Below are 26,989 nucleotides of genomic sequence, written 5' to 3'. Positions count from 1 at the left end.
ATCTCTTAAGCCCTTTATTTAGTCTTTCCTTCTCTGCTTGCAGTTATTTATTTTCATGATTTTAGCATCACTAAAATAAGACCTTTCTGCTATTGTATTTGTCCATTTCAACCTGTACTCTGATACCCGAGATATGCCAAAGTGCAGAGAATTCACAGCTGATAACTCTGGGATTTGAGGTCCTGAAAACTGTTAGTAAGTGAGGATCAAAACGCCTCCAGTATGAAACCAAGGAGAATTAATGCAATTTTCCATTGGAAAACTTCACATAGGTTTTTCAAAAATATTTCATCATAGAAAAATACACTAAATAAAATGTATTTTCTACTGGTTGATACTGAAGAATGTATCCAGAAAAAGTTTTGAGCCCTCATTGAAAATAGCTGATTCCTTCATACTACATAGGGAAAAAAATTATCCTAATTATCTGGTTATTCCCTTCTATGCTTCGAGCAAGTCAACAGCTCTCCACAGTACTGACTCAGCTACAGCCTAAAAGACCCTGCAAAGACTTCTGAAAGTCATCAAAACTAGGCTTTTGAAGGCTAGCGAGCAACGCCTTCCCTCCAGTGAAAGCCCTTTGCCAGGTCACCCCTTGCCATTTAAATTGAGCAGCTTAAGTACTGAAGCTAATATGTGTAACACTGTGATGGATATAATATGCTCTCTGCAGGAAAGTTCCCCCACCCCGGTCCTTTAAGTGCGGGTGCTTTTCCTCTCTGCCACTCTCATTACAAAGACTCATTTCTGTGTTGATAACACAGCAGTGATAATAGGTAACAGCTCAATGCAAGAAGGAGGACTGTTGAGCCTGAGGGGAAATTTTATCTGTGATAGAGCAAATTTTATTCAGTCACCTGGACATCTTCTTCTGGACACAGATGTCAGTTCATGTGACCTGGGTCTGGGTCCTCTTTAACGACCAGTTGTTGCTGGAAGCCTTGTTTCTTGTACTACCTCAGCAGGAGGCATTGCAATCACAGGCGGAATTAAGCCTTTGAGTATTTTATTCTAACTCTGTCTAGAGATGCACCGTCGGCAAATGCCAACCTAGTCCACGGCCAGCCTGTCTCTATAGGAGCCTGCTCTTATCAGTATCCATTCCCCTGGATTGCTGCCATGCCAGAGTGTGGATAATCCAGGCTTTCCTCTCAAGAGATCTCATTATTCATGAAGGCAGAATATTCTCTGCCCTCTTCTTCCTTTGATTAATTTTTCCTTCATGTCAATTGGCTGAAATGAATAGTAGCCAGATATCTCTTTGCTTTATCGGTAAGCAAAGCTGATGGCAAAGGTCCCGATGAGAATGTTTAGAGGAGAGGGAAACACTTCCCTGTGAGAAGAATTAGCCTGAGAGCCTGCAATGAGAAGGGGTGGCTTTGGAGAATGACAGCGGAGAATAAAATATCATCTGTTAAAACAAAGAAATCTATATTCTCTGGACTTTTAAGTCCTGACTGTGGACATTCAGAGTGTATTTTTCTCCCAGTGCATGAGTATACCAGCAGTCCCATTGATTTTGTGCTTATATCAGGAGGATGATCTATACTTCTTTTGGAGAGATGCTAGCTGTCCAGAGAGAACCACTGAGATTTCATGGCAAGATGTATCACAATTGCTATAAAATCGCAATTTATCTGCTAAATTCTTTTTGACTGAGATAACACCTTGCCAGGAAAGTGAAGCTGCTATGATTTTCTATAACAGCACTCATGACATTTACGTACCCTTGCCTCTTGCATATCTGCCTTGTGAATATCTCCAGGCCATGATAAAGGTGCATGATATTTACAAATCACAGCTTTTTCCACTATTTACTTTGTGATGTTGACAAGGGCTGAGTCACAGAAGGTATGAAGCATTGTAGTGCTCCTGCCTTTGTTGGAGGTTTTCACATGTTTATAGTAAAGCACAAGCAGCTGGTGAGGGGTCTGGAGCACAAGTCTTATGAGGAGCGGCTGAGGGAACTGGGGTTGTTCAGCCTGGAGAAGAGGAGGCTGAGGGGAGACCTCATCGCTCTCTACAATTACCTGAAAGGGGGTTGCAGAGAGGTGGGTGTTGGTCTCTTCTCCCAAGTGACTAGTGACAGGACAAGAGAAAATGGCCTCAGGTTGCGCCAGGGGAGGTTCAGGCTGCATATTAGGAAAAATTTCTTTACTGAGAGAGTGGTGAGACACTGGAACAGGCTGCCCAGGGAAGTGGTGGAGTCACCATCCCTGGAGGTGTTCAAGGAACATGTGGATGAGGCATTGTGGGACATGGTTCAATGGGCATGGTGGTGTTGGGTTGATGGTTGGACTTGATGAACTTACAGGTCTTTTTCAACCTTAGTGATTCTGTGACCAGAGGTGATGCTGAGCTATTAAACATGCCCATGAAAATCTGGTATGTTCACAAACAGTAGACCATTATCTCAGTTCTCATTTGAGCCATTCGTGTTTTTCTGTTGATGTATCTGTTGTTAGAAAACACTGGTGTAGGAAGGGATTATTTTTTTGTCTGTTTTACCCTCCAGTCATTTTCTGTTCTTTTCCTTTGTTCAGCTTAGTTTATATTTTGAGTGTAATTTATTTGTCTTTTAAAAAATAATGTTCATATAATTAATGATTTGTCAGTGAGACACTAGTTTTGGTTTCCAGTTTTCCATTTTTTTCTGAAATTTGAAGATTTGAATAAAAAGAAGATTAATTCTTCAGCTTTCCAGCTTGATGAATTCAAAATGCATTTTAATTTTCTTTCTGGTTCTGTTTCAATCCAGACGACCTTGCTTCTCAACACAAGTTCACATGTCCTTCAATCCTGAACGAATTATTGAGCTTTTGAACACTTAGTTGGTGGACAAAATCCTAAGGAAAAGAAGAAAGTAGAAGAGGAGGGAAAAAGAAATCAGAAAACTTCTATAGAAATACAACTTATTAAATTTGTTACTTTTATCTGTGTTACAATTGTGAAAAATGTATTTATGGAAGGGTTTCTTTTGTTTTGTTTTAGCTTTACAAGCTAAAGCTAGAAACAGCACTTAAACTCACAGTTGATGGTCTATAAGTTATTTTTATGGTTGGTTTTACTACTTGTTTACATGACACATCTCACAGAGATACCAGGCATTTAAATATCAACCAACTACTGGCATTCAGTGAAGCTCATTAGTTTTAATTGTATTTATTTGTATGCCTATTATAGTAGCATTTACCAGCTGAAATTAATATTGCCTAGATTGATTTCTCCATCAGTTATCTAGACTCCATCCATAAACAATACAGACAGGCAACTTGAGAAAACAAGTCATGCCACCTGTCCTATATGCCCTTTTGAGGAAGGGATGAATCACTCTCCGAAGACATTTCTTTTCTGACCACAGCAAGAGCCTTGTTTAAAGTGTTTGCCTTCTGTATGCCAGCAGTTAGGCCAAAGGAATTGTGCCCATAATAAAAAAACAAGAGCTTATCATCTAAGTAAGCCAGGTATAAGCAGGGAGAGGAATACAGTAGCGGAGGTGGAATCTCTTACCCAAGGATCCAGCAGATCAGTGACAGAGCAAATGAAATAACCAGTCTTCAGCTTTCAGGCCAATATTTTACTTCAAGCCTTCCCTTCACCTTTATAGTCAGTGGGAGCTCTGCTATGGGAGTCAGTGGGAGCAGGATGAGAGCCTGGATGGTCACCTGTAATGATTTAAAATTGGTGGGTTTATGTTTAGCTGTTCAGAAACCACTGCTATACTTCACATATTTTCCAAGCAGTGTCACATCACTTTGTGTTATTGGCTGCCTGGGGAGCGGTATAAACCAGACAAGTGTCCCACTCAGACCTTACTAATGAAACCTCTTTTGCATTGCAGTTGACCTGGACAGGTTGAATGATGATGTGAAACGTTACAGCTGCACTCCGAGAAACTACTCTGTCAATTTAAGGGAGGAACTGAAGCTGACAAATGTAGTTTTCTTCCCCCGCTGCCTCCTTGTCCAGCGCTGTGGAGGAAACTGTGGCTGCGGGACTTCAAACTGGAAATCCTGCACGTGCATGTCAGGGAAAACAGTGAAAAAATATCATGAGGTATTTTCACTCTTTTTCTTTTCTTTGGCACTTCTTTTGGGTATTTATTGCTTACGTAGATTCTCAAGGCTTTTCTCGGAGCTATGTGTGCTGCTTATATTGATTAGCATGTTATATTGATCATGCTATATCATGTTACATCATCATTATCATTATGCTATATCATGTTGTATTATCATGTTGTATTATCATGCTTATATTGATTATCATGTTGGATCTGCAGTGCAAAAATCAATGGGCAAAAATGACTGACCACAGTGAAGTGTCATAGGCAAAGATGGTATCATTTGAGAGACACCAAAGCGTTTAAGTGAATGCCCCCTGTGGTCACCATTCTTCCTGAGGTGAAGGATCTGCTTAGGCTTCCAGACAGGTTCAGGTAGCCTGACAACAGAGCCTAGACTTGGATAACAGCATTGCTCTTGCTGTCCATGCTAGATACCAGCTTGGTACCTCGTGGAGCAGCATTCACACCTTCCACTGCAGTACACCATAGAGAGACACACCCCCACAGAGTCAATCTGCAAGAAGGACTGATTTTAAACAAGTTAAATATTAATGTCTTTAATGTCACATTACAATATATACATAGCAGCACAGCTTCAAGATACTGCAGTTTCTCTTTTTTCAGAACTTCTACTATTTTCTTGATGAACTTCTGCCTTTGGGATATATGGTGGGTACAAACAATCACCCAGTGATTTACATTTGGAAGTGGTGAATGAGCAGAGTGGAAGGTTACATATGTGTTAGAAAGGGGTGTTAACAGGTATTTGTGGGTAAGTTAATTTAGAAGAAGTTGGAGAGAACTTTTGCCATCTCTCTGTGTGGACACTACCACAGCATCCTAGTGAACTTTGTTGAAAGAATGAGGCTTGATTTGGACTGATTTTTCCCAGTGAAGGACTGATACTACCACTGGAAATACTCTTATTACTAACACAGAGGCATGTGTTCCTTGAGGCATTTGACTGCACTTCCTCTTGTTTTGTGCTTTTAAACTTATGACCATGCTTGGAAATGACAATTAAGTCACTTGTAAACTCTCTTCCATTCTAGATTTATTACCTGTAGGAAGCAGCTGAATCTTTTAGCCTTAGCTATTTTCCCACTCAGCAAATTTTTAGGAAGGCAAATCTTTTGCGGAAGAATAAAGTCCATCATATTTATTTTTAATCAATTCAGAACACACTTAGAGAGGAAAAAAAATAAAGAACGAGCATTTTATATTCTTGCCCTTAAACCAGTATTTTCAGAACCAGACATGAGCAATGTTCACTAACTAAAGTGAACATATCTAGGAAAGTTACTTGGTATTGTCCTTTCAATTTTCTGAAAGTAGGTAGCTGCATGCCATGCTGACTTAATTTCTGACACATATCTCTTATAAGAGCCTGATTTGTCACTTGGCTTAAGTCTCAAGTGAAAATGAACTTTATGGACTTTAAATCTGGATGTGATGTGGGCTGATACTATAGAGGCATTAACTCGGGACACCCTAGGGCTGCAATAGCAGAAGGCTGTTGAAGGTCAGACCTTCGCCTCGCTATGAGCAGTGTGGTTACTCTTTTCCAAGGTAAGAGATTTTTCTCACAATTAACTGCAGAATACCGAATACTCCACATCAGCTAGGACTAGAGAATAGTTAATATTTTATCTAATTTTAAGCGAGATGCGGGGGATGACCCTGGTAATTACAGAGCAGAAAGCCTTATCTCAGTGGTAGAAAAGTTAATTGGAAAAAAAATTAATAGGTATAAAACACCTAGATGACTATGAGCTGATAAAATGAACTCAGAATGCCTTATGTATGAATAAATATTTATAGAGCACCACAACATTGTACAAGAATGCTAAAAGACCTGGCATCTCCTTCAGAGAATGAACAGTTGACCAGACAAGATCAGACATGGATTAGAAGATGGTTAAGAGATAAAGAGCAAAGAGGTGGAAGGGATGAGCAATTTTCTACATAGGAAGTGGCTATCTGTGGGTGCCCTCAGCACACGGATTAAATGTTATTTCATGTATGATCAGTCTGGAGGGAGGTGAACAGAGAGGTGACAAAAACGACAGCTGGCACAGGAGATGAGATAACATACTTTAACAGCAGAGAAGGCTGCGAGGGACTTCAGAAGGCCTATGTAACTATTTATAAATGCAGTTTAGAAAAGCAGCAAGCATCAGGACGAGCAGTCTCGCCTATTTATTCATATAACACTGGGTGCAACGAGGGGCAGAAGTTGGACTAAAGGTCAAGTAGTGAATCACTGTGAAGAGCTTCAGGAAAACAGTTGTTTAGTGCAGTGGTGATGGGGAAAAAAACCAAGTGACAGTCTTCTGCAGGAATAGAGGTGAACAGGTAACAACACAGCAAATCTTCATTACGGCCTGGATAAATTGGTGGGGTGCTTAGACTGGGTTTTGACCGTTGGTGCTTAGAAGGATACAGGCAGAAGTAGAAAAGATACACAGAAGCAGAAAACATACATCAAGAGAGATACAGGAGAAGATACACATCAAAAACATTTGTAAGAAAAGTGGCTCAAAAGTTTTGGATCATTTCATTTAGAAAAAACTGAGAATAAGAGAGGACACAGTGAAAGATAGAAAATAGTTAATAGTACCTAAAGGAAAATTAGCTCTTCCTAAATAATCTTTTCCTTAAGAAAAGAACAAGTAGAGTCTGAGAGAGAGATTGAAAGGCAACTAATTCAAAATTATAAAAAGGAATTTGATTTTTTTGCACAGTATATGGAATTTCAATGCTTAAATATGAGTGGTGCACGATTCAGAAGGATTCTGAGAAAATTAGAAGTAATATATAAACTAAAGATTCCTGGGTCACATCTGTATCAGAACTTAAGCCAACTATTAACAGTACCTAGAAAAAAAAACCCAAAAACTGATTACAAACGTGTTATCAAGCACTTATTTTGTATCAGGTGTAAACATGTTATCAAGCACTTATTTTGTATCAGGTGTTTGGGAGCATCTGGTGCTGGGACACCAGAATATCCCACTAACCAGGTATTGGTCAGAACCAGGATGTCATGACATAAGTCCACTGCAAATTAATCACTGAATTCAGGAAATTGAATATTCACACTAATAAATCACTGCTAACTTATTTCACTAGTCCTTTGTTCTCTAAAACCGTATGAATGCAAGACAGTGTTTCAGCTTTAACATTAAATGGCTTTTGTAAATTGAAATTTAAGCTTAATCCCTTAGGGATGAATTAACAGCTCACTGAGCAGAAATTTAGCCAAGTGGCTCCCATTAACATGAGTGGAAGTCATGCAGATAAATTCATGTATGACATACTAAAGATGTGTCCATTAATTTTAGTCCAAAATATTTTCCATTATTATTATTATTAGCCATGCACAGCTAATCAGTTTTATACTTTATTCTCCTTCGACACTTAACTCCAATTTTATTTAAATGCCTGGCAGTAAAAGCACTGAGGAGGGGCCTCTCGACATGCCAGTTTTAGAACCATGGAGCTGGTTTACTCTTTTTGAAGCCAATTTGAAACGCACTAACCTTAACCAAAAAGCCTTTAGTTGCATTACAAAGGACAGACCTTCACACTTTATGAAATCCCCAGGGCAGTTAATTTGGTTAAAAATCTCTGCCTTCTGCTGCAGGAGAATGTAGGCCAGATTCAAACACAAGTCTCAATTCCTTTGATTTACTTGCAAAAGACATCAAAAAGAAGTATAAGGTAGTGGAGCAAAGAAGGTGTTTGTAGCAACTGAAACTGAATCCTGCAGACCCCAGACTGCTTCCCGGGCCAGGCTGATTTTGCCTAACTGCTGTCTTGGAGCTTCATCTACTGAGCTCCCGGACCCACCAGAGCTCCTTGTCCTGCACATGCAGGTGCTTGTCCTCAACATTAACAATGCAACTGGAAATCACTTAAAAGTTGTCTGGCACTTCTGAGCTACCCAGTATTTCTGGATGAGAAAGACAGGCAGGCAAATTTTCCAGAAGCGATAGGCTCCTTTTTGGCTTTGTAGCCGGTGCCTTGCAGCGCCGGAGTAGCTGCATGCAGGCAGCTGTGGGGACAGTAATGCCCAGAGTGTTTGTTGAGCGAGAGGCTTCTAGTCCAGAGAGATTTCAAGGTAATCTTCTCCTTATGCCTTTAAAGTTTTTTAGTTCCCCCTTAGTTCCTATTCAAAGCCTCACACTGTACTCGTCACCGAGAGCTCCCTTCTAGTATCGCGGGAGTAATAACTATCACATGTAGCCTTTAATTTCCCCAAGCTGTGAGTGCTGCTCCAGTTCCCTGAACAGACTGTACAGCTCTTTCCTATCACGTCCAATTGTAAGAAATAATGCAACAGCAGGGAAAATGAGAAAATGAGAATGCCACGGTAAGGGGTATCTTTTTTCTTTTTTGCCCTGGGAAATGCTAATAATGAGATCTCGGGTCTTTTTTATAACCTGGAAGTTTGCCATAACTTTACCAAAATACTCAGAGTTTCCAGAAGTACATGGGTTCATAACTCCAGTAAACAGATAGTTTTATGGGTGGGGATTTTTTGCAGGAGTCTTGTGATGCGCTGTGGTTTTCCACGACTTCTGGGTTTGCTTGACACCAGAGCTCATGGACAAATACTCATGACTTACTACATAGTGTCATGAACCCTGCAAACCAAACAGGCCAAGTGCTGGCAGTGTCTCAAAACGTCTCTCAGGCACAGTCTGCTGTAAGTGATACTGAGTTACGTCGCAGGGCTCTGTGCGAGGGAAAGACAAAGCAATTCATGGAAATGGATGCAGCACACCTTGATCAAATGCTCACGTGTACTGCTGTCTAACTTGCTAAAGGGGAGCTGAAATGAAAACATGTTTTCCATTGCAGTGCATTTCTTTGGAAATGCCTGGAGCTGCTCTTTAAAGAGAGGGGGGCTCTAAACCTGGAGATCACCCAGCCCAGAGGGGGTGTGGGGGAACTCAGGCCAGGACTCAATTCAGCTCAGGCTGCGGCTGTGCCATCCGCCCAGCATGCACATACCTCAGAGAAACAAGAAATTGGTTTCCCCATCTCATTGCTGTAACTGATGAGATGTGAAATGAGTTTCCGTGAGGAATAAAAGCTCTTAAGGTAGCAACCAGAATTTGTCAGAGTGTATAAACCTCCACGAACACAGTGCTGAGCAGCACAGCTAAAAGGCATATAAGGAAAAAAGCAAAGTGGTGAAAGCTGATTGCATCTTTTACCTACTTACTTGTCTTCCCTGTAAAGACTGATGCATTTTTCACTGTCTGTATGGTGCTTCTTCCCACCCCTGCCATCCCCCGCTTTTTGAAGCGTTATACCTCCATTCAAGTTTCATGTTGACTGGAGCTTGTCTGGTGCCTTCACAGGACATGCATGCAATTAATTCTCAGCGACAAGGTTTAGATTAGTGTTAGGGTGGCTACTTCATAACCTCTCGCTGCCCTGAGAGAGGTAGCTGGCACCTCAGAATACCTACATAATAATGAGTCTTTGCACAAGTTGCTGGGGCATAGAAACAGCTTTAATGGGACCCAACACTTTAAAGGGAAAACAAGACAGTAGGGAGTATTATTGGGGAGAAAAGAGCAGGCCAACAGGAGAGAAAATAAAAAGGTGACATGGGACTTCAGTACGACAGATGAGTTGTTGCAATGGAATTAAGAAATGTAGCTAATACAGTTTGCTGTTTTGTGGGCTTTCTTTCCTTTTTTTTTTCTCCTTTCTTTGTTTCAGAAAAATGAGAAGCAAACCTTAAGGAGGCACTTTAGAGAGCAGACAATAATTCTCACCCTGACTTTACACAGGGAAACATAAGATAACTGGACAAAAATTCTACAAATGCCGCTGATACAATAAAGGAAATTTGCTAAGGGATTAAAAAGAGCTAGCGTCATCAAACCGGTGTGCAAGGAATATGGTCTGATTGTTTTATGTCCTGGAGTTGATAGTACGTGTATAAAGGAGATAAAAGGTTGTTATGGTAATAAAGGCACAGAATTAACCTGACAAAAAAGTTAATGCATAGAAATATTGTACAAGAAGTAGCAATGGGATTTATTTGGAATGCAAATACAAGGAAACAGAATGAGTCAGAAACGACTGGTAGGTTGCAGGATGAGCAGAGAGAGAACAAAGGTGCACTGGGAGAAAAAAGGTTCTTTTTTTACTAGATGAACGTGAAAGTTCTTGGGATGACATCTGGAAGTTAAGTAAGTGAGACATCCTGTGATACATGTCTGGGCAGAGTGAGGCGATTTGGGAAGGGGGAACACCTGTATCTGGTCAGTGAAAAAGCAATACCTGGAGCCATAATGTGTGCCAAGACCACTAAAAGTGAGGGTCTTGTTGACGTCATGTATGTTGAGAAAGTTATAGCTTTAGTGGCTTTTTCAGATGCCTGAGTTTTAAGCCAATTAAAATTTATTCCCATGTTTGCTGTGTTAAAACCAGGTGTTTCTTATTCATACAAATAAAAAAATAGAATCAATAATCACATCTACATTTAATAATCCCTTAGTTTGAATGCTACTACTGATCAGCAAACTCTTTTTTCTTGTTCCTGATATCCTATAATTACTTCTGGTAAGAAAGAATACAGCTGTGGGTCTATGTCATTATTTTAGGCTATGTTCCTACTGGAATAAAGGTCCTTATGCTAAATTATGAACTACATTCCCATAATGCTTTGTTTCTTATGCTCAGAGCACAGCTAAACTGTGTGTGACCTTTGGATTAGATAACTTTCAAAAATTGCAAAGTAAGATTTTTCATCTGTATCAGAACTTGGATCTGCGTTGAATGTTTTGCACTTTTGATGCTTCCTCTCTCATGAATCTCAGACAAATATAATTTGGTTTGCATGCTAGAATGATGGTATTTTTAGATGAGCAGAAGGAGATTAGATAATGCTGCATAGCAGGATTTTAAAATAAGTTCTGCAAAGTACAAATTTCACTATCTAAAATAGCATCCAGGGTTGCTCTCCATCCTCTGTCAGTGGAATATGAAGCTAACCAGATATTTGGTAAGCCATAGGTATGTTATTGATTATCTGTGGTCTTCTTAAGCTAATCAGAAAAAAAAACAACAACTGGTTTTTGAGTGAGGCGTCAGATTTCTATTGGTGTTTAAACTACTGGTCAAGAATTTAACAAAGAATGTTACTGTTGTTCCTAACAAATAAAGTAAATGATAATAAGTAAAAAATGGCTGTGAGCAACTGGATAGCCTTTTTTTAATTATTATTTTTAAGAAGTGTTGACTGGGTTTGCTATTACTCTGCTTTTTATTACAACAGAAATCAGCCATCATGGACTGTCATGGCTAAATGTTGCCTAACTTCAAAGGTAAATGATACAGGGTTAGGACCATCAGCGAATGCCAAAGGGAGTGGCTCACCTTACCTGGCTCTACCCAACTAAAGCTGTGAGTCACAGTATCACAGAATCACTACGGTTGGAAAAGACCTGTAAGATCATCAAGTCCAACCTGGAAAAAAAAAAAACAAAAAAAAAAAAAACAAAACCCACCACACAACAACAACAAGCCACAACCCACCCAACACCACACAGCACCATGTCCATCAAGCTACATGCCACAATGCCACATCCACACGCTCCTTGAATATCTCCAGGGAGGGTGACTCTACCACCTCCCTGGGCAGCCTATTCCAATGTTTCACTACTCTCTCAGTAAAGAACTTTTTCCTAATATCCAGCCTGAACCTCCCCTGGTGCAACTTGAGGCCATTTCCTCTAGTCCTGTCGCTAGTCACCTGGGAGAAGAGGCCAACACCCACCTCTCTGCAACCCCCTTTCAGGTAGTTGTAGAGAGCGATGAGGTCTCCCCTCAGCCTCCTCTTCTCCAGACTGAACAACCCCAGTTCCCTCAGCCGCTCCTCATAAGACTTGTGCTCCAGACCCCTCACCAGCTTCGTCGCCCTTCTCTGGACACGCTCCAGCACCTCAATGTCCTTCTTGTAGTGAGGGGCCCAAAACTGAACACAGTATTCGAGGTGCGGCCTCACCAGCGCCGAGTACAGGGGCACGATCACCTCCCTACTCCTGCTGGCCACACCATTTCTGATACAGGCCAGGATGCCGTTGGCCTTCTTGGCCACCTGGGCACACTGCTGGCTCATATTCAGCCGGCTGTCGATCAACACCCCCAGGTCCTTTTCTGCGGGGGAGCTTTCCAGCCTTTGGGCTCCTTTCCTAGTTATCAGAGCTAGCCCCACCAGAGGTGGGTGTTTCAGGTGAATTGTTCTCTGGAGTCGCCTCTTTGTTGCTGCTTCTGCTGGAGAGATGCCGGGTATGGGTCAAGGGGAGCAGGTTATCTCCAGCTGGGTCCTTTCCCCAGCAGTCATCACCGCTCCACTCTCCTCAGCCCCTGATCATGAAGTGCTTTTACCAATCTGCTGAGATTAGAAGGGCCACCAGGCCGTCAGCCCTGACCCGCTGCCTCTGGAGAGCACCCTGCTGCCCCCAAAGCAAGACCCAAACTTGTACTATATACCTTCTGGAAAGGCAGCCGTTTTCTGATCTCAAACAGGCTGGAAACCCCTGGGCTGTCCAGGCGATGACTCGGCCTGACTTAAACAAGTGTGCCTTAATTCCAGTTCGAGTTGCTCTGGCTTCAGCTTCCGGATACTGGTTTTTGTGATGGCTTTGCTCTCTCATCTAAACAGTCCTGCAGAAGCTGGCATCCAAATTCAATGCATGATCAATGAGCAAGATTCCTGGCAGGGAAATGTATTTAAGCAATTTCTTTGTATTTCCTTCACCACTGCCCTCAAGGAAAATTATGCAGTGGCCACAGTCACCTCACCTTGAAACCTCTCGGATGCTCAGGCATATCTACACAGTAGAATGCCATCCAGCATATTGGTGTGATCTATGGAGCTGTCTGCACAAGAAATAGTACAAGGCCCTGATACCCTTTTTTCTATTACCTGTAAACACCAAATCCAGCTCAGAAGCTAAGTCCTCTGTCTTGATTTTTTTTTTTACTGCTTTAATAGTTTTATGACCATAATTAACTCAGTGATTGATGTGGGGGATATGGCTGTAGTTCTATACTCTTTGTGAGGCAATGATCTGAACAGCTGAGGCACCACATTTTGATTCGTAGTTACAGACATTGCTCCTTTAATTTGAAAACTGCAAGGTAGTTGTTCTTTTTTGCCCATGCAAAACAAACCTTTTGAGCATTCCAGACCTTCCCCACATCCATATTTTCTTACAGCTACTGATCCCATCAAAAAAGGAGCAATAAAGTGTCCTGAACAAAGTTTCTTTGAACTGTTTTCATTAATTCAGTAGTTCCTCAACTTTAAGGACTGACCATGTGATGGATAAACAGCAGCTATTTCCAGAATAAAGGGTTTTCTTTCAACTACTGTGGTCATCAGAAATGTCCTTACTTCCTGATTCTTTTCAATTCCCTTGTATTTAGCTGAAACTAAAACTATTAGATGGAAGCTAGACGGAGAGCTTTGAACATCAGTTCTGTGATCAGCTATTAAAGCAGTCCAATTTCAGCTGTGTTCAAACACCGCTTTCCTGTCTTGTCTGGGAAGTGCCTGCCAATTCATTTTTCTGCTCTTATCAGCAAAGCCCATATACTATGCTCATGTTTCTTAATATAAAACACAGGGAAAAACCCCAAGCTGTCAGGAGGTCTGTTAGCTTAAAGACAGCCCACATCTTTGCTCTCATCCCATTGCATACTTTCATTTGCTCTCAGATGAAAAAAGCAGATCTACCTACCCATGATCTTGCAAAGTGCCAATCATCTGAATTTGTCAGATTTTGATGAAAGGCTTCTTTAAATAGAGAATTTTATCACGGGTTCAGCATCAGCATCTGTACTTGATTTTAAAAGTATGTTTTCTTAAAAAAAGCATCTTTGAAGATGCAGTCTATTTTCAGCTCTGTAATAATCGCAGCAACCTGATTGAGTTCGATTCCTCTGTGTTTTGTATGACAGTGTGGTACAGTGAATTGTTCTGGTGTCCATCAGGATTTACTGCATATATTGAGGCAGTCAATGTTTGAAATCAATTCAAATCTGTTATAATTTTGTTGCTTTTTAAAAAAAAAAAGTACATGTCTCTGCATTTCTAACAGGGAAAAGTAATTATATCTTCCCAACACATTAAAGCAGCCTGTCTGTACCTTGCTTAGGCACAGTCCTTCCTCTTAGTAGGTTAAGCATAAATTTTATCACAAAAGGGAGGATAAAATAATAGACTGTGTTCAGTGCTTACTACTTTTGTTACATCCTATGGCCTTGCTACCCTGCAGGTGTTAACCGTAGAGAACGAATGGTCTCATCCTGAAGGCTACTCACCTGCCTGCCCTTCCCCACCCGCTCCGCACAGCATCCGTGGTTAACCTTTGGCGAGTCATTCACTCTTACCTTTGGGGACTTTCTAATTCTGTTGAACTTGCTAATACTTTGTTGATCTGGTATGCAGCCCCTTATTCCCTCTCCTTCCCGAGACCATCTCAATTCTTGTATGGTGTTGTGATGTCAAAGTACAGAAAGTACTTCGTAAAGAAAGAGGATTATTAATTGAGTAACAGTATGATCTGTTAGTTAGGGGACCTGTTATTCAGGGCAGAAGTGTGGGTGTTTCTGTGTTTGAGACACTAAAGACATTTAGGTCCCACTCCCCACTTGACCAGTGGCTTTGTCAGGTGATAGGCAAGACAGACTTCTATCCGTCTTTTGAACAAGAAAGACAAATCTAGCTGATCTAACAGTTACTTGGCCAAGCTAGCGTGAGTCACAACAGCCTGCCAAGAGGTGAGATGTGTTAGCTCTTGTACCCTACCAGTGTGTGATTTCTGGACTCGAATACTGTGTTCAGTTTTGGGCCCCTCCCTACAAGAAGGACATTGAGGTGCTGGAGCATGTCCAGAGAAGGGCAACGAAGCTGGTGAGGGGTCTGGAACACAAGTCTTATGAGGAGCGGCTGAGGGAGCTGGGGTTGTTCAGTCTGGAGAAGAGGAGGCTGAGGGGAGACCTCATCGCTCTCTACAACTACCTGAAAGGAGGTTGCAGAGAGGTGGGTGTTGGCCTCTTCTCCCAAGTGACAAGTGATAGGACTAGAGGAAATGGCCTCAAGTTGCGCCAGGGGAGGTTCAGGCTGCATATTAGGAAAAAGTTCTTTACTGAGAGAGTAGTGAAACATTGGAATAGGCTGCCCAGGGAGGTGGTAGAGTCACCCTCCCTGGAGGTATTCAAGGAGCGTGTGGATGTGGCATTGTGGGATGTGGCTTGATGGGCATGGTGCTGTGTGGTTTTTGGTGTGTTGTGTTTTGGTTTTTTTTTTTTTTTAGGTTGGACTTGATGATCTTACAGGTCTTTTCCAACCTTAGTGATTCTGTGATTCTGTGACTCAAGTGCTTGAGGCCACAGAGAGCAGAACAAGCCAACCTGCCTACCACCAGCTGTGAAGCTGCAGCCTTGCTTTCTCCGTGTCCTGCTCCCCATCGGTAAATAAGTGATTTCAAAAGGGAAAGGACCATATAATGCCACTGGTAGTTTTTCTATGATATGTTGCAGAGCCTTGAGCAAATCAGTTTCAGATTCTCCATCTATGCAAGTTTGACAACGATGCATATCTTTCTGTGCCATGTGCTGTGAGATTTGGGAAGAAAAATGCTGTAGGAAAGTTAAAGTGTTCTTAGTCTTAACTTGTTTGTTGTACCTAATCCAAAGTAATATTTGAGCTTCAGGGCAGAAATTGGAAACTGATATCCCTTTTGTTAAACTACTGTAGGTCTATCAACAGCAAACTAATGAAACAAAACAGGATTTCCTGCCCTCAACCTGCACCACCGTGCTAGTGGGGGTATGAGCTCTTACACAGCAACTCAACCTCCAACGGTGGGCTCGCAAAGCATGCCTCTGCAAACCACAATCCTCCTCAGCTTTTTACAGTCCATGGTTTACATGCTTACACTATCACAGAAGATTAGATAGGACACAACATTATGGCTGTTTTCCACATATCCACAAGACCATTTTCAGGGAATCATAGATTCCTATAATAATAGGGGTTGGAAGGCAGCTTTGGGGGTCATCTAGCTCAATCTCCCATTCGAAGTAGGGAGAATTTTGAAGTTAGATGAGGTTGCTCAGGGCCTTGTCCTGTTAATTTTTACTATCTCCAAGGTTTCTGCAACCACTCTGGGCAACCTGCTCCAGTGTTTAACCACTCTCAGTTATTTTCTTCCATATACCCAAATAGGATTTCTTTTGTTGCAACTTGTGTTCGTTGTCCCTTTTTCATCTTCTTTATAACCTACAACCCTCATTTTTAGGGGTCTTGGGGTTATCTCACCTAGACAGAATTTTTTCAGAAGCCTCTTATATAATGTATACTTCCCTAGGAAATAATTCTTTTGTTTGTTTCACATTATTCACAGTAAAGTCTTAAGAAATTATTTAAATTGAGGGAGAGATTTTTGAGATAAGCCAACAAAAGTCAGATTCCAGAGAAACTCAAAGGGGTCTGGCACATATTTTCTGCAAGCTCCATTCATCTCCTTCTGCCTCACATAGGCATTTCATTTTTGGACCAGTTCTAATGATATTTGCTTCAGAAATTTCAAATTGCATAAAAAATGTTCCTTGTTCTTTAGAGCAGAAATATTATACAAGTGAGAGAAGGGGCAGAGCAATTCAAATATGTATGGGACTGCAAAAATGAGCCAAAGGAAACATAGTTGATAATTTGCATGCAAAGGAGCAACTCTGGACATGGTTAGGGAACTGCACGATATAAAGATACCTCATGTAGGAAATAATCCAATCTGTCAAAGCTCCAGGACAAACAGTACAGCAGGATGTCACAGAGTGGAAAGAAAAAGCTGGAAATAAACCAAAAATGTGTCCAAATTAATGCTGGTCAGGGCCATTAAGGACTGTTGGTGCCCTCAGGGCCCCAACACTCTCATCCTCAAATCTCTAACAGCATTTTCTAATCAATACATTTCTGTTGATACTCCCAGGTGCTGAAATTCGTTCCTGAGGCTGGGCATCCCAGAAGAAAAGGCAGAACCAGGAACAACATGGCCTTAGTAGACATACAGCTGGATCACCATGAGCGTTGTGATTGTATCTGCAGTTCAAGACCACCCCGATAAAAAAAAATAAAATAAATAAAAGAAAAAAACCAAGACACACTAATTGCAGGTTACTGGACGTTTGCTTTTAAGCAGGATTGCTCTGAGGACCTTTTCTCACTAATCATTTGAACTTTACTACTAGCCTGCCTTTGCAATTAGCAAAAATGATCGCTGTGTTTCAGCATAGCTGTGCTGATTAGTGCCATGGCAGCTAAACAGGTATATCATAGATTTATGTATCAGCATCCAAGAATATAGGATGATGGTTATCTGTAGCTAGATTCCGAGGGTTGAGATTTTCCAAGCTGACTTACAGTCCTTAGGCACACAATGCCCACTGAAATTAAACACCAGTTGTGTAGGTGTTTGTGGTAGCTGGCAATCAAATAGCATTGTGTTTCTGTTTCCTACTCACCAGATCCTACGCTCAAATTCTGCTCCCATTTCTACCTGCCTAGCAGTCCTGAGGGTCAGTAGGGTTTTGTGGGTATAAATGAAGAGAGAATTTGAGCCTGTATGAGTGTAAAATGGTTTGTCCCGCTCCGAGAGGGAACTTCCCAGCGTTCCCACCCAGCAGAGTGAGATACGGTGAGGGAAATCCATCACTAGATGAAATAACACACCAGTAAAGTCAAATCTCACTGTTTGTACTCGAGCAAATCGTGTGCTGATATTAGTAGATGCTTTGCGTAAGCCGGGACAGTGGTGGCGGTAGGGGGGTGCGGAGGCTGGTACTTTTGCCATGATGACTCCATGGGCGCCATCTCCCAGGCACGTCTGCAAGAGCAGGCTCCCACCAGGTCCCCAGGTAAATCCCTGTGGGCTGGGGCTGATTCTGGTCTCTACCTACCTGGAGTGGACTCCTGCCCCTTGCCCAGAGCTGCCCACACTTGCCCAGGAAGAGCCCCCTCGACACGAAAAGGGAGAGGCAGCCCTCCCCCTGTATCCTCCTTGCTGCAGTTTGAGGAGTGCTGTGTTTCCCCAAGCAGGCGATGAAGATAGGGCACTTGTTTATTGAAAATATTGATTTGTTTTGCAGTTGTGTTACTGGGAAACAAAACTGTGCTTGAGGTTTAATTATCATTATTTGGTTTGGGGTTTGTTTGCTTGTTTGTTTTAAATATGGTTTATTATAACTTCGTCATATATGCATTAATCTTAGTTATCTGTGGTTAGTTGTGTCATTTCAGCTCTGTGTATTGCCATGGTTAAACTGTTAACAGTGAATTTCTTTTTGATTGCATTTTGCTGAGGCATATTAACTCATTAAGCAATGTCTGTCTGTCATGGAAAATGTGCATCATTTATTAACTTCCAGAAGAATATTATTAAACACCACCTCATAATAAAATAAGCACTTTAAAAGCTACAGCATAGCTTCCTGTGCCTTTTAAAATATTATGAAAGTGCTCTAGCTGAAAAAGGAAAACAAACTATCCTTCCAAACTAGCTTTAAAGGTTTTAAAATGCTGCTCCAAAAGTGTAAAATACAGGCAGATTTAAGTCTGGCAACAAATTGGAGTTTTGATCATGAATGTAACAGAGGGAATGGGGCAGCACATTTAATGGCTGATGTTTTATATTTAATAGCAGACATAGGTTGCATCGATTCATCTTGTTTCTTGCCTCTTGCGTTTCTGTCTCTCTGAAAGAGCAAAGTAGTTCGATAATAGTGCATTATAATTAGTGGAAACTGGCACGTGCTATAATACAATATTGAGAGCCTTTAAGCCAGTATGTTTTAACAGTCTACAATTTTGTTATAAAAGTGTCCTGATGTTCTGACTTACCCTCTTTATCATCTCAAGTATTTTATAAGTGATCTTTCATAATTTTAGCAAAACTTCACTGAAACATCCCTTAGAAATGTTGTGTTACTTTCTTTTCTGTGCTTTAACCTTTGAGATTCAAAATGTGTGGGTGTTTTATTATTTATATTAATTTTTCCTCTCCAGCTCCCAGATGTCTATTTAAAAATGCTCCTGAATGCAGACTTGCGAAGTGATTCATCATTTTTCAAACCAATTCACGTTAAAAGAACAGCACTGTAACCAAAGATTGCCAGCTTCATTTTGTATTTCAGGACTATTTAAAGACGACTTCATTCTTCTTCTGTCTCTAGCTTAATAACAAGATTGACCCAGCCCTTCCATAACTTTTAACTAGTTTTGGAAGAAATTTGCATGCGAGACCTTCGCAATACTGATTGGTTTTTAGACAGTGCACTCATGTATATTCCTGACTGAATTATGCCCAAATTATGCCTAAGCACTCTGGCCTCATAGTTAGCATTGGTTGTAGGAAATATCAGTTTCATGTGGCTTTGTGCTTTGAGTGGTCCTTTAATTCCCATTCCCCAGGGAAAAAGTGCACCAAGCATCCACTGCGCCTGGCGTCTCCCACGCACCTCTGCCTGCTCACCCAGTCTCCAACCTGAACAGCCTCCTAATTTTGGGGATCCAGCCTCATCTGGGAGCTTGAGTTAACCCTACAGGCAATGGGGAGAGAGTCTCTCCCAAAGTGTGCCTTAGATCCCAGGTTGAAATCACCCAACATGGGAGCTTTTCTCTCTCTCTCTTTTGACTATGTAGGGAGACTAGAAATCTGATTTTAGCATCTAAGTGAGATACACAAAGGTGGATGGTATGAATACTCATTGTAAAGACTGAACAGCTAATAGTTTAGCTAACTGAATTAGATACAGGCAGCAGTGGACGCCAGGGTCCAGCAGAAAAATTCAGCTGTAAAGTAAAAAGAGATTGGTGTAATGGGGATTATCCTCTTGCTTAATGTTGGGTTTACTTTCTTAAATAGAGGCTAAACTTGTCACAAAATTTGAAGTATTTCTCCTGGAACACTTAGTAATGAATGGAACCATTCACTGCTTCATGCTGCCGTCTGCCATAAAGACAGTGTGCTCCAGGCCAGTGCAGGACAGTTAAGAATGGACTCTTATGTTGTGGTGTGGGAATGATAACATACATGTGAACTAAGTAAAACTCCCAAAATCCCAAGCCCCGAGCTGCAATTACCTTGGTGAAACCAAATACCAGAAAAACTCTTCCTTTTATTTATTAGCAGAAATTGCAGAGGTGTTGTTCCATACCTTTATTTTCTCTTTTGTCTATGTAATAATTGAGATGTTATTTACATATTGTTGTAACTTAAAAAGCAATGCTATTAAAAAAACTAATCTAGTTCATTTTTATTGGTGGAATTGGAACCTTCCAAAATAAATACATTTTCAAAGGAAACTCAGAAAGATTCCTAATTTCAAACTACTCGCTAGCTTTTTATTTACTGTATTCTTCTGGGATAGATCCTACTTTCTCAAGTGCAATCTATATATCTATTTTTTGTTATCTCAGTTAAATGCAGCTTTTCTAGCAGTATTTTTACTTTATGCAGTATGTAATGTGTTTTATCTTGATGAAAAAATAAATACTGCTTTTCAAAGAAGATACCGTGAGTGATTATTCAGAATTCAGATGAACTAAACCCCGTGATTTACTGGAGCACGTTTCTACAACATGACACCATCCATGCTAGGTGTCCTTATGAATTTTAGCAATCAATCCCAGGAGCATCAGGGAAGTACCAAAGTCCAATTTTGGGATAATCGAGTCTGAACCCCTGAGCTGGAAGAGCTGACAGCTTCCTTGTGAAGAAGCAGCGGCATGACAGCAGCAGAGCATTTCTGATAGCCGGATTAGGGCGCTCCCCCGGGCTCGGTGCTGGTCTCGGCCCCTGCGGGCTTGGCTTGGCTCCAGCAGGGATGTCCTCACTTGTCCTACTGAAGCTGTTCCTTACTGGCAAAGGAGGCTTCTGCTGGACCTCCGCATCTCGCCTGAACCAGGAGAGAGCTAAGCATCCAATTGCCATGTTCAGGGCAGCTGGAGGAACCTAAAGCCTCTCGAGATGGTGAAATTTAATCTACCCTTGTGAGTCTGGGCATTTCCCCCAGCTTCGGGAGAAGCAAATTTTGTTGTGTTTCATCTGGGACATAACTTTCATAGCTTTGATAACTAACTTTCAATTTTAAGTAAGTTCTTGTGTTAAGCTAAAGCCTGCCTTAGGCCTTCACTGGATCTTGGACTGAATAAGGACATGACATTTTTGCCAAATTAATTCTTCACTAGCTAGATGCCCTGTCTGATGAGGGAAATACAGATAGCATACAGTCCGGGGACCCAGCTTTGCAGCCTGTCCTCATGCATGTGCGCCTTGTTTTGTACTGTAATGCCACCGGCCTGGAACAGTCATCCGTTCAGGATGTCATATTTATCCCCTTTGGTCTGGTTCTTGTTACTCGGAGAAAGAATTCTTTTTTTTTTTTTTTTTTTAAAAAAAAAAGGTAGTCAGAAGAGACATTTCCTAACAAAGGAAGCGGTTCTCTTATGTACAGTGAACAAGAACATATTTAATGGATGGAGGACACATTTTTTGCTCTTTAGAAATGCACTGAATACTCTCTGTAGACAGCAGCTCAGCAATTGCTAAGTGTCCAAGGATGGTATAAAGCTCCTTCCATCTGGCATCGCTACTACCTCTGTAACTAATGGCTAGCTAACATTATCAGTTTGTCCTTGTGCTCACATGAGTGACAGCTTTTATAAATCTGCAGCATGAAAAGTAGCTCTATGTCTCTTCAGCTGAAAAAGTATATGGTTCCTGAGGTCATTCAGAAACTCACCATAACCTTTTTTTAAAAAAATGTATTTTTTAAACATTCTTCCCATTTTTGAAGAACACAGAATCTTCTTCTAGATGATTTTAAGATCTGCAACAGCTGTAAAAATGCTTCCCTACAAATTCATTTAAGATTTCCCTTGCTCTTTTCTGGACTGCATTGCCCAGTCACACTGCTGTAATGTGAATTCAACAGATGTCCAATTTGTACTTATTCTCCCAGGAACTCCAGTGCAGCAGCTAATGAAAATGCAGGCATTAGTATTCTGGTCTGTTATTCTAGGAACTTAAACTTTTTTTATTGATAGTCTTGGTCAAATATGCTGAAATACATAACATTCATAATTTATTTGGTCATTCATTGATGGGCATTGAAAATCTGCCTTAAGTGTTTAAAGTGCAAATTCAATTTTGCATTTCTTTTCAGACTTCTTCCAGAAATCACATTTCCAAACCAGCAAATATTCTGCCTTGAATAGTAGGAAGGAAGTATTCTAGGTTTTAGACTATCTTCTAAAATTGATTTGACTTAAGACTTGGTCTGAAATTTGTTTATAGGTAGCGAAAATCATATTTCAAAACTGAATTTATAAAACTTGATTTTTTAAACTGAGTTTCAAAACTTCATTTGTGTATTGCTTATAGAAAGTTGCTGTGGCACAGACATGCTTTAATAAAAATGGAACTAGTTACATAATAACAGTTACAGTATTAGATGCTCCAATTTCAAGCTGACAAAGGATTTCTGTTTCAGTTGAAAGAATTTCCATTTCAGAACCAGTACTAAGAGAACAGGATAAAAAGAACTGGGTACCTTTCAAATATTTTGATATAACGGGTGGTGACATAACAAAAAAAAAAAACCCTTAACTTTATTCATTGCATTTTTATTAGATAAGTAACAAGAGCAGACATCTTAACCTTTTTGGTCTGTGTTTGAGTTTGGAGAGTATCATCTCAAGTAGCAGATGCACTGAGATGAGCTCTCTCAGCTCAGTCTGAAATCAGTTTACCTTCTGCAAGTGAAGGTGGTCCAGAGAACCACCCTTGGTATCAATACAATTCTGTCAAATCTTTCTATCCACTGTCATAGCTGTGGCCTTTTAGCAAACAAAATAAATCAATTTGGTTTGGTAATATGGTATTTCCACTTGTACCTAGTATATGAAGAAAGAGAATTCCCTCCCCAAAAATGAAAAACTCTTACGCATTGAAGAATCACAAACTGGCTGAGGTGGGAAGGGACCTCTGGAGATGGTCTTGTCCAAACCTCTGGTCAAAGCAGGGTCACCTACAGCAGGTTGCTCAGTCATGTCCAGTTGGGTTTTGAATTTCTCCAAGGACGGAAACTCCACTCTGTTACTAGACTTCACGTAAAGCAAGGGGGAGGGATTAGTTTGTTTTGACAAACTCTTTGGAAACAAGAGGCAGAGAAAAGTCTGACAAGGTCTTGGACCTCCACTGAGGGCTATGGCTCAGGGAAGACTCTCCAGCCTGTGGTGACCAGGCCCTTCTGCCTGCCCAGGTAGGCAGGATTTTGAGCTCCTAGCTCCAGACCTACCCAACAGTATCAGTAATACGATAATTCAAGGACCAGACAGAGCCACGTATCTTATGTGGTGTGGTGAGAAGGGCCAAACATCCCTGCAGGAGGATTTTTCCCCCCAAGGTGTAGTAGATGTCTGGTTCATTAATAAACAGACACAACTTGTTAGCTTATGTGACTAAAGTCTTGTTGCCACACACGAGAAGGAGCAGAGGAGCACACCAGCATAGGAGGGAGCCCCAGTCACCTCATCAGACCAATGGAGCCCCCAGCCCTGTCACCCATGGGCTGCCCTGGGGAGCCTCAGCCCATGGGCTGGGGACATCTGTCACCATGAGCCAACGGGATAGGGTCCCCAACACCCCACAAGCTGAGGGGTCACTGCCATGGGTATGGGGGCCGACATGGGAGGGCAGGGGAAAGGCATTTCAAGATTGCACAGGACTTACTATGGGATGTTCTGAGAAGGATAGGGAAAGGGAGGATCGAGTGGGAGTGAGTGGGAAAACAGCGGGATAAGGGGACAAAAGGGGCCGGTCATGTGCAAGCAGGGGCTGCTCAGTGCAACCTGCCTGGCCATGCCCTGTGTGTGACCAGCACAGTCTGTCCTGGCCTCTCACTAAACCCCATTTCTAGCTATTTTCCCAGGCAAGGGGCTCTGTCCTCTCTGCAGGGGTGTGGGGGGGTCTCGGTGACAGCCCCTGGGGTGGGACCAGGGGCTGGAGGCCTGTGTGTCCATGGTGCCCGTGACTGAAGAGACTGAGTTGGCTGCTGGAGGGACCAGAGAGTCCAGGCCAACTGCCCGAGGGTCTGGGGGTCAACTGAGACCCACCTACACGTGTGTGTGTCTGTGTGTGTCTATGGGAATACATGCTTGGCCCCACTGCCGGCTGTATGTGGGTGCGTGGAGCTGTGGCAGCCTCACCTCCGTCAGGCTGCCAGACTCAGCAGCCATTAACACCATTCACAAGCCATCACAGGGGAATCTTTCATAAATTGTGAAAAGATTGGAGGCTGCAGTATTTCGCAGCTTCCAGATAGATTTTCTCATTAAGTCATAGGAAAGCAAATTGTCCATCTTTAGTGGAATATACAGGCCGGGCTGCAGCACAGCCCCCAGAGCATCCTCCCGAACTTGGAGAGCACCTATGTAAAAGAGGCCTTCATTAAACCATTCTGATACCCGACAGATGGCATTCATTGCAACCTTTACATCAAAATACCAGCCCTTGGATTCTGTGGCTAATTTATTTCAAAAGGTCAGGCAAGGATTTGTGTGCCCTCAAGGAATCGATTACTTTATAGTAAGCTGCAGTTTCAGTATTCAAATAACCCCACATAGGCAAAATGCTGCAATTTTCCCAGTTAAACTGTATCTGAACACCAATTATACAACAGATTATTAAATGAGGATAAGCCATGCAGGCTTCCATGAAGAAGACTAATTGTTTTTCTCAATTAAAATGAAGACACTTGGGTCCAAATTAAGACCCTGACAAGAAAAGGCAAGCAAATTAGTTTCACTGAGAAATGCAGCTACTGCATACCTGAAATCTTCAGGATTGAACAATGCAGGCTAAGTCAGCAATTCTAATAATCAAAATGAAAGTATTCCTTAAAAAGGGCTTCTACATAGAGCTAATTCAAGGAGTAAATGAAAACTAGTCCTTGCATTTTAATATCACTAGCTGATTGCACTGAGCTCTGGCCAGCATCAAGTGTTTTTTATTTTATCTGAGTACATAAGTACTTTTGTCTGACAAGCATTTTAACAAGCTGTGCAACTTTCACCAAATACTAAACTGCTTTCTTTGCCCTTCACAGCAGTGCCTATTAAAAAACAGAGGCCAGAGGGTACTCCCTGCACAGAGAGAGCTCACATGGACATGCAAATGTCTGCATTAAAAAAAACCCCAAAACCATATTTAGAATGATTTGCATACAGGCTGACAGACTTTTCTTGTTGCTGGCATGTGTTTAAAGACAATAATTTGCTTTTAGACTCCAAAATACAATGTTCTATATTCATGTAGGACCCTACTGAATGATCAACAACGGCTACAAATTGGCAAAGCGATAACCCACCTGTAAACTATGTTTGTGGGGCATCTGCTAAGTGAACTGTTATTCCCATTGATGCCTCCTGCCTTTTCCACTGCATTATGACCCTCTAAACTACACAGTGTCTGATACCCGGTGACAATGGCCTTCAGGGCATAGAAGTAGACAATCTACAACTGGTTTGATGAAAGAAGCAACCTGACATAATGCCTTCTTTAGCTTATAAAACTGAAGGCTGACAGGCGTTATTTACTCTTTATAAAACCTGGGCAAGCTATATGACTATGTGGGTGCAGCATAAAATAGGCAAAAAGTTGCCTATAGATAAATGCAGGCTGGAGATTTAAAAAGACCATGCTAAGGCCTGTAACTTAGAGAAAACTCATGGAGACTGCATGGTCCAAGGAAACCAAATTATCTGGGTGGTCCTTGAAAACTGCCAAGGACCTTATGAACTTTCCTGACTGTAGAGCACCAGAGACGGTACTGAATAACTGAGAAACTTGCTGTACAATAGTGTATGATATATAACACTGAAGTTGTGGCTTTTTTTTCTGGTCTCAGAAAGTTTTCTGAGTAATATCTTTAACTGCATTTTGTTCCAAGCAGTTACTCCTCCTCCATTTAATCCAAAATGGAGCAATCCTCTGTTCAAATGCATCTTGCTAATATATCTGTGTATGTATAAATATAGCCGTGTATGCATATATATAAATAAAATACATATTACACATATAATTTTTTTTTTCATATACATGTATATAAGCTTTTCCAGCAGTTTTAACTCCAAGTTAAAAAACAGCAGGAAAAAATTTAAATCCTATTCCATCAAGATAAAATTCATCAGCAGGCAAGGAGAAATATTATTTTTACACTATAGCTACATTTTCTGTCTTTCCTTGAAAATCACTAATGGCTTTTAATGCAAGTACTATGCAAGACCATCTCATTTTTCTCCTAGTCTTCCTCTTCGAGGCTTCCACTGCTCACACAGGAAATTTTGAGAAATCTGCTCAGTGCTAACACAGTTACTGAAGGTTATTAGTCATAGTTCATTGAACCTCTTCAGCTGAATTTCTTTTTATGAATTTTGCAGTTTTGCTTCTTCTGCACAAGTCTTGAAAGATTGCAAAGAGCCATGCTTTGTCTTTTGGGTGTTTAAATCTACAAGACATCAAAGAAATATGCTTTTGATAGAGAAGTTCAGTGCATAAGAAAAGAGGAAATGCTACATATACCTCTGCCAAGGTCTTTGAATTAGGCATTGCTGTTGACCTCAGACATCTGTTAGAAGAACCCGGAGGTCTTACTGTCTCAAGATACTAGCAAAGCCTGGAGATCTTAGGGAAATGGTGAACTGCATGAAAGGCTGAATATCTTCCTTTCCTCATTTCACTCACAAGGGGCAACATCTTGAGCTGTAACCCCTTGAAAACCTTCTAGCACTATCATTCTCATCTAAGGTGATAACTAGGCTTGGGTTCA

At 41.3% G+C, this 26,989-nt stretch overlaps 1 protein-coding gene across 3 annotated transcripts in view; it reads left to right on the top strand.

Annotated features, from left to right (window-relative positions):
- PDGFD (platelet derived growth factor D) overlaps positions 1–20,585 on the top strand; it is a 145,824-nt gene extending 125,239 nt beyond the window's left edge. For all 3 annotated transcript variants that reach the window (XM_059816658.1, XM_059816652.1, XM_059816643.1), the window contains 2 exons: positions 3,842–4,056; positions 17,092–20,585. In XM_059816658.1, the coding sequence (XP_059672641.1) occupies positions 3,842–4,056; positions 17,092–17,226 (350 nt within the window). In that variant the 3' untranslated portion in view covers positions 17,227–20,585. The remainder of the gene's footprint in view (positions 1–3,841; positions 4,057–17,091) is intronic.
- The last annotated feature ends 6,404 nt before the right edge of the window (positions 20,586–26,989 follow it).

This window comes from Gavia stellata, chromosome 1 (genome assembly GCF_030936135.1).
Source record: "Gavia stellata isolate bGavSte3 chromosome 1, bGavSte3.hap2, whole genome shotgun sequence".
NCBI classification, from domain to species: Eukaryota; Metazoa; Chordata; class Aves; order Gaviiformes; family Gaviidae; genus Gavia; species Gavia stellata.
Note: the sequence above shows the minus strand (reverse complement) of the source record. Positions and strands in the feature narration are given on the sequence as shown.